General features: G+C 53.6%; 1 protein-coding gene across 9 annotated transcripts in view; it reads left to right on the top strand.

Annotated features, from left to right (window-relative positions):
* Traf7 (TNF receptor associated factor 7) overlaps nucleotides 1-10,684 on the top strand; it is an 18,220-nt gene that overhangs the window by 6,294 nt on the left and 1,242 nt on the right. For 2 of the 9 annotated variants that reach the window (XM_021220906.1, XM_029532836.1), the window contains exons 2-17: nucleotides 1,655-1,770; nucleotides 2,071-2,128; nucleotides 4,145-4,236; nucleotides 5,981-6,134; nucleotides 6,657-6,749; nucleotides 6,968-7,001; nucleotides 7,442-7,625; nucleotides 7,734-7,868; nucleotides 8,392-8,609; nucleotides 8,685-8,758; nucleotides 8,948-8,996; nucleotides 9,120-9,247; nucleotides 9,421-9,503; nucleotides 10,101-10,140; nucleotides 10,219-10,335; nucleotides 10,414-10,536. In XM_021220906.1, coding sequence (XP_021076565.1) covers nucleotides 4,151-4,236; nucleotides 5,981-6,134; nucleotides 6,657-6,749; nucleotides 6,968-7,001; nucleotides 7,442-7,625; nucleotides 7,734-7,868; nucleotides 8,392-8,609; nucleotides 8,685-8,758; nucleotides 8,948-8,996; nucleotides 9,120-9,247; nucleotides 9,421-9,503; nucleotides 10,101-10,140; nucleotides 10,219-10,335; nucleotides 10,414-10,536 — 1,518 coding nt within the window. In that variant the 5' untranslated portion in view covers nucleotides 1,655-1,770; nucleotides 2,071-2,128; nucleotides 4,145-4,150. Of the gene's footprint in view, nucleotides 1-1,654; nucleotides 1,771-2,070; nucleotides 2,129-4,144; nucleotides 4,237-5,980; nucleotides 6,135-6,656; nucleotides 6,750-6,967; nucleotides 7,002-7,441; nucleotides 7,626-7,733; nucleotides 7,869-8,391; nucleotides 8,610-8,684; nucleotides 8,759-8,947; nucleotides 8,997-9,119; nucleotides 9,248-9,420; nucleotides 9,504-10,100; nucleotides 10,141-10,218; nucleotides 10,336-10,413; nucleotides 10,537-10,684 lie in introns of those variants that run through there. The other 7 variants (XM_021220905.1, XM_029532832.1, XM_029532835.1 and 4 more) reach the window with 7 other exon arrangements.

Here is a 10,684-nt window from a genome sequence, read left to right as displayed (position 1 = left end):
TTAAAAAAAAAAAAAAAAAAAGAGTTCCACTGGGCTGGAGAGATGGCTCAGCGGTTAAGAGCAGTGACTGCTCTTCCGAAGGTCCTGAGTTCAATTCCCAGCAACCATATGATGGCTCACAACCATCCATAAATAGATCTGACTCCCTCTTCTGGAGTGTCTGAAGACAGCTACAGTGTACTTACATATAATAAATAAATCTTAAAAAAAAAAGAAAAAAGTTCCACTTACCTGTGTGTGAGGGCGTTTAGAGTGACAGGTGGCAAGTGCCTGACAGGGCCAATTGCAGGGAACAGCTGAAGAGCTAAGTGAGGCTTGGGGAGTAAAAGGGAAGGAAGGACCAGGAGTCATCAGGGGCTGCAGACAGGGTGGGAGCCAGTCCTTCCTCAAAGCCGTGTGGTTGGAGCTAAGTAAGTCTAAGTAAAGCAGGACACACTTTGTGCCTTCCGGTGTTTGTGTGGAAGAGACAGTGCCGGAGGGCCTGATCAAGAATGTGGCACCTCCATCATACCTCGGGTCTTGGGGTAGAAACTGTCCCACTTCGATCTGGTGCCTGGGATTAGCACATGATTCACCTGGACCCTTCTGGGGCTCTCTCCCTTCCTGTCCCTCCTCTGTCCTCGAGGGCCTTGGCAAAAACCAGGCTCCCCTGTGGTGTGGCCCTGGCCTGTGGAATGGATACTCCAGTGCTCCCTAGACGGTGGCTTCAGAGGCTACACTTGGGCCCCTAGTCTGAAGAGTGGATGCTGCTTGTTTGTTGAACAGTGGTCACCTAAGGCAAGCTTTGTGGAATCCTGTGACTAAGGCTGCCTTTTGACAATGCTATGTCCCTGTATGTCTACAGCTGTCGTGTCACAGAGTGGGTGTTTTCCTGGACCTGTCCTGTGACCTGCTAACTGGGTCTCTTTTAATGTTCCCTTCCCTGTAGATGCCACATGTCTACCCTTTCTCCTTGCCTTCTCTTCTGGGCCGAACAGGGACACTGGCCCTTGTACGCTGCCATTGTCCCCGATACCCTAGCTCCTGAGTGGCACAGTTGTTAAGGATGATCTCCATTGGTTCAGTTCTAGGGTTTATCTTTTCCCTGTAACTTGCCCTGTATGACCACATCTGGGAGACGGGATCAAGTGACTGCCTGTTGGTTCTTTGTGGTCCTGATAGCATCTGCTATGGCAGAGAACACATTCGTGTGCTCTGGTGGGTCCTCATATGACTAAGTACTGGTGTGTGTGCCACACCTTAGGCCCAGTCTAATGAATGGGTAGAAAGCAAGACCCCAGCCTTAGCCATAGGAACATTTAACCTGCAAAGAAGTAGGCCTTGAAGTGGCCATTATGATCAGGGCCAGAGGGTTAGACAGTACAGATGGGGTTTTTCACTTCGGGGGCAGAGTTAGTTGGCTTCCTCCAAAGGTCCAGGCCTGAAGGGATGGTACCACTAAAGATCGACTGTACCCGGAGCCTTTGCCACTTGAGTTGGGTAGGCAGGAAGGCCCTTGCCACTCTGGGTCTACAACATGGCATTAGAGGCAGGGAGAAGTTAAGACCTATCCTGAGTTGGACTGGGCAGAAGTCTTCCAGGTGGAGACGCTTTGCTAACTCTCAGGATCCCAGAATGCCACCTCTAAAGCCCTTCATTTGTGTTCTTCCCATAGGGGACACTGCCCAAGGAACCTGGATTCCTCTCTAGAGCGTGAGCTCAGCCAAGAGTGCCCTCTACAACCGCTTCTCCGGGGGACCTGCCGACCTTCCCTCCTCAGACAGCAGTGGGGTAAGAGAGGCGCCTGTAGGTGAGGGCCTGCCCTCTGCGTACTACATCCCATGCGCCCAGCATGCCGTGTATATGTATATGTATATGTATATGTATATGTATATGTATATGTATATGTACATAACTTGCCACTGAGGACAGAGCTACAGCCTTCCTCTTCCTTCTTGGAGGGTCCCTCAGGATAGCCTGTGCCTGTTGATAGTGTGTCCCTGCGTATGCACTCAGATGCGCCACCAGCAGGTCAGCATGTCAGTATGTGTGACCCTGTGGATACTGCATTAAGCCTTTTCCTTGTCTTAGACCAGGATGGAAACAACCTTTGGGCCTACCTTTTCGACAGCCACCACTATCAGCAAAGGTGAGCCTGCCCGCCCGGGAAGGATCTGTGCTCTACGGGGCCCGGGCACTTCCTGGAAGGGTGGTCCCCTGGCTTCTTTCTGTTTCTTCCCATGTCTCAGCCTCCAGCTAAACAGAGTTAGGCAGGCCTGTTCCTGTGCCTCACCTTTGTTACTAGTGTCCCCTCTTCTTCCCGAAAACTTGCCCAGCCACTCTGGGGGGCAGTCTTGACCTTCCTGGCACCACTAGTTATCTCTCTATCTTACTATAGCGACCGCTGCCTAAGCCCAGCCACGGCTTCTAGTGTCCAAGGGTGTGAGTGGCACGGCACCCTTTCTCGGGAGGGATCTGGTACCATCAGACAGTGTGCTTCAAGAGATCATGACATGGGGCAGCATCCATGCTGAAGGCTCAGGAGGACTGGGGTTCTGGGCGTGCTGCCCTGCTTTCAGTACACACCACACTGCGGGAGGGCACCAGCTACTAATTGCTTTGTTAATTGCCTTCTGTGGCTGAAGGCACAGGGCTGCCAGGTGCACACCAGTACCTTTATTCCTGGATGACCTGAGAAACCTCTAAAAGGGTCTCTTTTCCCACCCCACCCGGGAGGCCATTGCTTAACAATTTATATACCCTTAGAGACTATGCAGTGTCTGTCACCACTGTTGAGGGTTTCAGAGCCAAAATGGGATGAAGTCTGCTGTACCCTGGTTTCTGGCAACTAGGTAGCAATGTACTAGTACTTGCCTCATCTAGCCCTTCTTGTTACAGATGGAGAAACCGAGGCCCAGTCACAGGATAGACAGTCATAGTCCTAATCTTGAATGGAGGCCTTTAGGGTTCTATTTACTATGGCATATGGATCTGTTTTAATCTGTGCTGGTTGTGGCCTGTCCCTAACGCTGTAGCCTTACAGGGTCTATGAGATGGTTCTCTGGTTCCCACGTGGACCCTTGACTTTTCATTCTTGGGAAACCTCTGCTTTCTGACCCAGGCCAGGCAGGGCATTCTATAGGCAAGAGGAGGGAGACCAAAAATCTAGCCCCAGTTCCTGATTCTGGCTGTGCTAGGGAGGACTAAGGAGGACCTGGACTAGCCATGTATTAGCTGAGGTCCTTCAGTCTCTCAGCCTCAGTTTCCTCTTTTAGAAATTCACTGGCAGAGTTACTTTAAAGATCAAAAGGAAGCCTCCAAGTGACCCAGGCCACTCATGGGGTTGATTCTGTGACCAGCTAGGCATGGAGGGCCCTTTGTTGGGCTGAAGAATGGAACCTTGTAGGGGCTTTGAGAGAGAGGTCTCAGTAGGCTTTGTTGCTTGCCTGTAATCCTAGTAATTGGAAGGTAGAGGCAGGAAAGTACTGCATTTGAAATAACTCTGAGCAATATAGGGATATAGATCCTGTCTCCCTACATTAATCCCAGCCCTTTGGGAGGCAGGGACAGGTCATTCTCTATGAGTTCCAGGTCTCAAAAAGCCAAACTCAACAAGAACTGAATCTGGAGAGATAGTTCAGTGATTAAAAGCACTGACTTTCCTTCCAGAGGACCCAGGTTCAATTCCCAGCACCCACATGGTGTTTCACAGCAGTCTTTAACTCCAGTCCCAGGAGATCCAATGCCATTTTCTGGCTTCTATGGATACCAGGCACCTAAGTGGTACACAGACACACATGCAGGCAAAACACTCATACATATAAAATTTTTAAAAAGCAAAGGCTGGGGATCTACTGCTGGTGATTGGCATGAGCCAAGATCTGGATTCTCTTCACCAAAGGAAAGAAATACACTTAAGTCTCCTGTTGGTAAGCAGGTGGGGCAGCTAGCAGTCCATTCTCAGGTCTGCAGATCCAGTCTGTTGAGCCAGGGCCATACTGCTGGCACTGGTTTTACTTGGAGGACAGTCCTGGGTAACCATGTCCCAGTCTAGCCTAGGGAGACTGAGAGCTAGAGATAATCGGAAGGGCTCCGTAGACAAGGGCTCTTCCAGCTGTCTCCGGCACTTTAGCCTCTTCCTCCACTGACAGCCATGTCTTTTCAGCAGCTGATGGGACCGGCACATACAAACATCGCAGGACACCTTCCTCCTCTAGCACCCTTGCCTATTCGCCACGGGATGAGGAGGACGGCATGGTAGGTGTCCACAATGCAGGAGCCTGGTGTGATTCCCTACCTTCTGCCAGGCCCTCCTCCCTGAGGTCCAGGTTCTAGGAGGAGCCTGCGGGATAGCAGAGAGCCGGGATAGTGAGGCACCTTGCCTTCAGAGCGCTTGTTGCATTCCTGAACCTAAGAGGAGGCTCCTGTAGCTAGGTGGTGGCAGGAAGCAGCCAGTTTGTGGGTCTGTGCTTTAGGGTGTGGCCCCTGAAGGCCAGTGTCAGGCGGTTTGGGCTCCATCTTATAAGTGAGGTGGGTGCCACAAAAGGTGCTCTGAGGTGAGTCGGCCAGTGGAAGAGGACGACTGTCAGGACCAAGTCCTTGCTCGGGAGGCGGAGGAGCCAGACTTCTTTCCCCTTTTCCTTTTGCTTTTTCTTTCTTTCTTTTTTTTAAATTTATTTATTATTATATGTAAGTACACTGTAGCTGTCCTCAGACACACCAGAAGAGGGCATCGGATCTCATTACAGATGGTTGTGAGCCACCATGTGGTTGCTGGGATTTGAACTCAGAACCTTTGGAAGAGAAGTCAGTGCTCTTAACCACTGAGCCATCTCACCAGCCCCCCTCTTTCCCTTTTCAATAGGAAGATAAATGCTAAGTAGGCATATTGCGGGCCAGGTCCTGCCCTGCCCTGAGCCTAAGGATGGGTCCAATATGTGGTACCCAAACCCCATAGCTTCACCTCTCAGTCTCCACCCAACTCCTGATTGCAGCCTGGGCCTTGGAAGTGAATTCATTGTGCTTCTGGTTTTGGATAACTCTGGGGTGTCTGACAGGTTACAGTAACTTTAGAGATGTCCTAGAATCTTCTGTTTGCTGTTGGACATTGGGCAGCCATGCCCACCCCACCCCACTGACTGGCTTGGAGGGAGAGCCTAAGAGCTGTGCTAGTCAGTGCACAGAGGGAGAGAACAGCTCTGTGCTGGCTCCTGCCTGCTGCTGCTGCCTATGGGGGTGTTGGACCCATTTCCTTTAACTCTACCCTCTGTGTCTCACACGGCATTCCCATGTGAGATGTAACTTGGGACACCATAAGGAGAGATGGGCATTGCCTGGTGATTGAAGTATGTACCCAGTCTCTGCCTCCTGTTCAGGGATACCCAGAACTGGGATGGGCTGCATCCCTATCCCATGGCCCCCTTCCCTGTTCTGGACACGGGCTTGAAAGCAGTAGGTGGGCCTAGGCCCACATGGTCCTACATAGCCCTGCATGGGGGAGCTTTGGCAGCAGTAGTTCTTGGATACTATGCTGCTCTCCCCTACGACCTCATCAAAGGTTGCTCCCTTTAGGTCTCAGGAGCTAGCTAAGCCTCTGGTAGAACATCCTGCCGTGGACCCCCTGGTGGGGTTGAGTGTCTCTTGGACAAGAAAGCAGAACAGCCTTACGACCTCTCCTTGGCCAGGCTTCTACACTTTCTCTTCAGTGATCTGGGCTCTTAGCTGCCCCATGATTGGCTGGTGGATACAGCCTCTCTGCAGCCCACATTCCCTCACGGGAAGCAGGAAGAAGCCTGAGCATGTCCTGTAAAATTGAATAGCAGGAAATCTCTCCATTTACACAAAGAAAGTTGGCAGGCAAGAACGGGCAGCCCAGCACCAAAGGCCAGGGCTGGCCACCACAGGCAGCGGGATTGAGGCCATACCAGCCTCCTACACACAATCCACAGCCTTGTGGGCTTGCTGAAATTGGGGTGGCTTAGGGGCACCCCTGCCTCCACAGGGCTCAAGCCCCTGATAGGCTGCCTCCATCTGTGCAGCCCCCCATCAACACTCCTCGCCGCTCTGACTCAGCCATCTCTGTCCGCTCCCTACACTCCGAGTCCAGCATGTCCCTGCGCTCCACATTCTCGCTGCCTGAGGAGGAGGAGGAGCCGGTAGGTTTGGTAGGCTTGGCAGGAGTCGTCTTCCAGGGTTGTCACTGCTGCGGTGGCACAGGGCACTTTCCCCTTAGACTTTTAGACTGCACCACCATAGCTCACATCGAGGGTAGGTCAGACCCGATTAGGGTCTCTAGTTCGTGTTGAAATCTCTGCCTCTTGTGGGGGCTGCCTGGGGATGAGGTGTGGGCGGGTGGGCTCAGATAGGATGCTTTGCTAGCCTGTAAGTCAGGAAGAGAGGCCAGTAAGGCTGTCTGAGACTGTGCAGATGCTGTGTATGCAGTTTCTCGCTGCTTACAGCCTGACCCTGAACCACATCCCTTGCTTCAGCTCCTTGGTCCTCTCATGGCTCTCTCTAGTCAACAGTGCTTTCTAGGATAGGCCCAGTGCCAGTGAACAGCCCTGGACGGGGTGGACATGCAGGCTGCTTGAGCAGTTAATGTGACTGAGGGTTACTCCTGAAGCGCCACATCAGCACTTGTGGCCCATGTCCTGATTGTTTTGCTCCACTCTGTCTAGGAGCCATTGGTATTTGCCGAGCAGCCCTCGGTAAAGCTGTGCTGCCAGCTCTGCTGCAGTGTGTTCAAGGACCCCGTGATCACTACATGTGGGGTGAGGTCATGGACATGCTTACTCCCCAACCCCTGTGACTACTTGCTGGCCCTGTTCCTAGGGCTGTAGCCCTTGCTCATCTTCCTAAGAGCAAGCTGGCGGTCCAGCGAGAGCTCTCTGCCTTGGTGTGGGATGGTGTGAGCTCTGGGCTACCACTGACCTTGATTGGAGGGAAGACAGTTACAGCTGTCCCCCAAGTCCACCTTTTGTCCCCACAGCACACCTTCTGCAGACGATGCGCCTTGAAGTCAGGTAGGTGTGCGCCTTCCATCCAGGCCTGTGATGTGAGTGAGGCTGGTGGTTAATTCCACCCTGCTATTTCCCGGGCAGCCACCAGAGGCCACTGGTTTCTTATCCAGGCATGTGTGGCCTCTCTCAGGGCTCAAGCCTGGCGAAGGACCTCAGTAGCAAAGCAGACCTCCAATTCCTGTGGGCTGAGTCCCAGGGTGAAGGCTTAGGCTCCAACAGATGCCGTTGTCCCTGGCAGTCCCTGCTCCTTCTCCACACCCAGCTAGCTGTCCTTCTCCCTCTGGGAGGTCTGCTGTGCAGCTCTTCCTGCACCCCACCTTGGGCTTCTCTTCACCTGTTGTGCCACTGCATCTCCCTCCCCAGGACTTGGCCTCCCACTGGGCAAAGCTGCCAGGGAGAGGTAGCTGGGTAGGTGGTGGGCTCAACATGTCCTCCTCTCCCAGAGAAGTGTCCTGTGGACAATGCCAAGCTGACAGTAGTGGTGAACAACATTGCAGTCGCTGAGCAGATTGGAGAGCTCTTCATACATTGTCGGCATGGCTGCCACGCAGTGGGCACTGGAAAGCCTGGGGTCTTTGAGGTAGACCCTAGGGGCTGCCCCTTCACCATCAAGCTTAGTGCCCGGAAGTGAGTATCTTCTGCTCCATCACTTCCCTGGGGCTGCTGAGCACCTTTACTTCTCTGGGGCTACATTGTGGGGTCTCAGCTTAGCCCCCATGTCCTGTGTATGCACAGGGACCACGAGAGTAGCTGTGACTACAGGCCTGTGCGCTGCCCCAACAACCCCAGCTGCCCACCCCTTCTCAAGATGAACCTCGAGGCCCACCTGAAGGAATGCGAGCACATCAAGTGTCCCCACTCCAAGTACGGGTGAGTGGGGGGCGGGGTGGGTGGGGGCCGGGCAGGCGAGCGGGCCTGCGGGCCTGTGCTCCACACCATGAAGTGCCGTCACAGCCCACATCCAGGTGCCCAGGAGAACACAGAAAGGACTGAACAGGTTGGAAGTGGGTTATCAGGGAAGGTGGGTAAAGGGGCGTAGATTCGAGCAAATGACTGAAATGGGTGTGGAGGGGAAGCCGGGAAGGAAAGGAGGATCCTGCCCAGCTGTTTGGAGCAGGGAGGCTGGTGATGAGCAGAGATGTTTGTTACTCAGAGGGAGGGAGAGAGGGAGGGAGGGAGGGAGGGAGGGAGGGAGGGGTCCTTGAAGCATTCGAGAGGTATCAGATTTCACTGGTGAAATGTCCTGACTGCTGGGTGCTGGAGGTCAAGAAGGTTGCTGATCTGGGGGTAATGGGCATGACCATGATGACTCTAGAGAGATTTAATGGGGTCAGGGATACGAAGGGGTCAGTCCTGCCAGCCAGGCAGGTGGGCAGCTGTGCTGTTCCCCCAGGTGCACATTTATTGGGAATCAGGACACCTATGAGACACACTTAGAAACATGCCGCTTTGAGGGCCTGAAGGAGTTCCTGCAGCAGACCGATGACCGCTTCCACGAGATGCATGTGGCACTGGCCCAAAAGGACCAGGAGATTGCCTTCCTGCGTTCCATGCTGGGCAAACTCTCAGAGAAGATTGACCAGCTAGAGAAGAGCCTTGAGCTTAAGTTTGGTACGGTCTAGTTCAGAGGCCACGGGGTCCAGCGCTGTTCTGGACCCCGGTGATACCTTTCTGTTTGTTGCTCAGACGTCCTGGATGAGAACCAGAGCAAGCTCAGTGAGGACCTCATGGAGTTCCGGAGGGACGCGTCCATGCTGAATGTGAGTAGGTGCCGGCTGCAGTAGGGAAACGCAGGGCAGACTGGGGCCCTCCGCTGGCCTTTGCTCCTAGTGTTCAGGGTTTCAGGATCTATATTCCAGTAAGAGCTAACCCTAAGCCTAGGGCTTTGTAGCTTCACCACAGATGAGTGAGCCCCACCCACCCACTTTCTGCCATTCTTGGTCTTTCAGGATGAGCTGTCTCACATCAATGCACGGCTGAACATGGGTATCCTTGGATGTGAGTATAGCTCGCCCCTGCTCCTACATTGTCCCCAGAGCTCTACTGGTCCCTCATCCCGCCCCTGCTCCCACATTGTCCCCAGAGCCCTACTGGTCCCTCATTAGCTTCTCCTATTTGTAGCCTATGACCCTCAGCAGATCTTTAAGTGCAAAGGGACCTTTGTGGGACACCAGGGCCCTGTCTGGTGTCTCTGTGTCTATTCCATGGGTGACCTGCTCTTCAGTGGCTCTTCTGACAAGACGATCAAGGTGAGTGGGGGTCCTGTTCCACAGGCTCTGCAGCCTGGTTGGGCTCAGCTGGGCACTGCATGCCAGCCTCAGTTGTCCCTTATTCATGGTTGGGTCTTCTCTTCTGATGGCTGCTCTCCTGTCCTTTGTCACCAAACCGACCCTGCTGGACCTGGCTGACCTGATCTCTGCAGGTATGGGACACGTGTACCACTTACAAGTGCCAAAAGACACTGGAAGGTCATGATGGTATTGTGCTGGCGCTCTGTATCCAGGGGTGAGTCTTAATAACTGCCGCCTTGTGGGCCCTAAGCCTGTGTCTGCGCCTGTGTGCTTGTGTCTCTTCCATCTATGGAACACTCACACCTGAGCAATCCTGGATACCTAAGTGACGGTATGAAATCCTAGGAGAGCCTGGCCTTGCCCTAATGTGTTAGGTAGCTAGAAACCAGAGGTGGCACTCTTAGAGGGGAGGATAGCTCACCCATCACCAGGATAGCTAGTACCTCGGGCTTAACTCTAGTTATAGTTGATGTAGGAGCTACCATGGTTAATCTGTCAGTAGGCTCTTCCCAAGGCTAGCCGACCTTTCTCGTGTCTCTTTGGACTTGCTAGGTGCGGTGATTCTAGGGACTGCTCAACTTTACCTCCCTGGACCTTGGTATTCAGAATAGGTGACCTCCCCGCTGGCTCAGCTCAGCCATCAAATAGATTCCCAGTCTAGTTGTTCACATCCAACTATGCACACAGAGAATGGCACTGAGGGAGCAGCACCCTGAGACCAAGCCACATTGCGTCCTGGGGCTAGCCAGGGCACAGTGGCTTTTCTGCTTCCTGTTGACTTTGCTCCCCTGTGTTGACTTTGCCTCCGTAGGTGCAAACTGTACAGTGGGTCTGCAGACTGCACCATCATTGTGAGTGGGCACAGGGTGAGGGGTCGGGGCGAGAAGAACCACTGCTCTTCCTAACCCTAACCCTCTCACCCCCTTCAGGTGTGGGACATCCAGAACCTACAGAAGGTGAACACTATCCGGGCCCACGACAACCCTGTGTGCACACTGGTGTCTTCCCACAACATGCTCTTCAGTGGCTCCCTGAAAGCCATCAAGGTATAGGCAAGGAGGATGCGTGCACGTGGGGGCTACTGCAGCAATGAATGTCTTCCGAGCCCAGGCTCATCCCTACAGGTCTGGGACATCGTGGGCACTGAGCTAAAGTTGAAGAAAGAACTCACAGGCCTCAACCACTGGGTGCGGGCCCTGGTGGCAGCACAGAGCTATCTGTACAGTGGCTCTTACCAGACAATCAAGGTGTGCCAAGCTACCCCTGGTGGCAGGAACTTGCCCTCTACTGTCCTTCCTAGGGTGACCTAGAACTTCTTCTGCCCTTTCCCTACCCTCCAGCATGTTCTGAGGCTGGCTGCTGGATCCCTGAGGCCCAGGGTAAGCAAGTGCCTGG

The sequence above is a fragment of the Mus pahari genome, chromosome 21 (assembly GCF_900095145.1).
Source record: "Mus pahari chromosome 21, PAHARI_EIJ_v1.1, whole genome shotgun sequence".
NCBI lineage: Eukaryota > Metazoa > Chordata > Mammalia > Rodentia > Muridae > Mus > Mus pahari.
The sequence above is the reverse complement of the archived record's forward strand: the minus strand, read 5'-3'. Positions and strand labels throughout refer to the sequence as shown.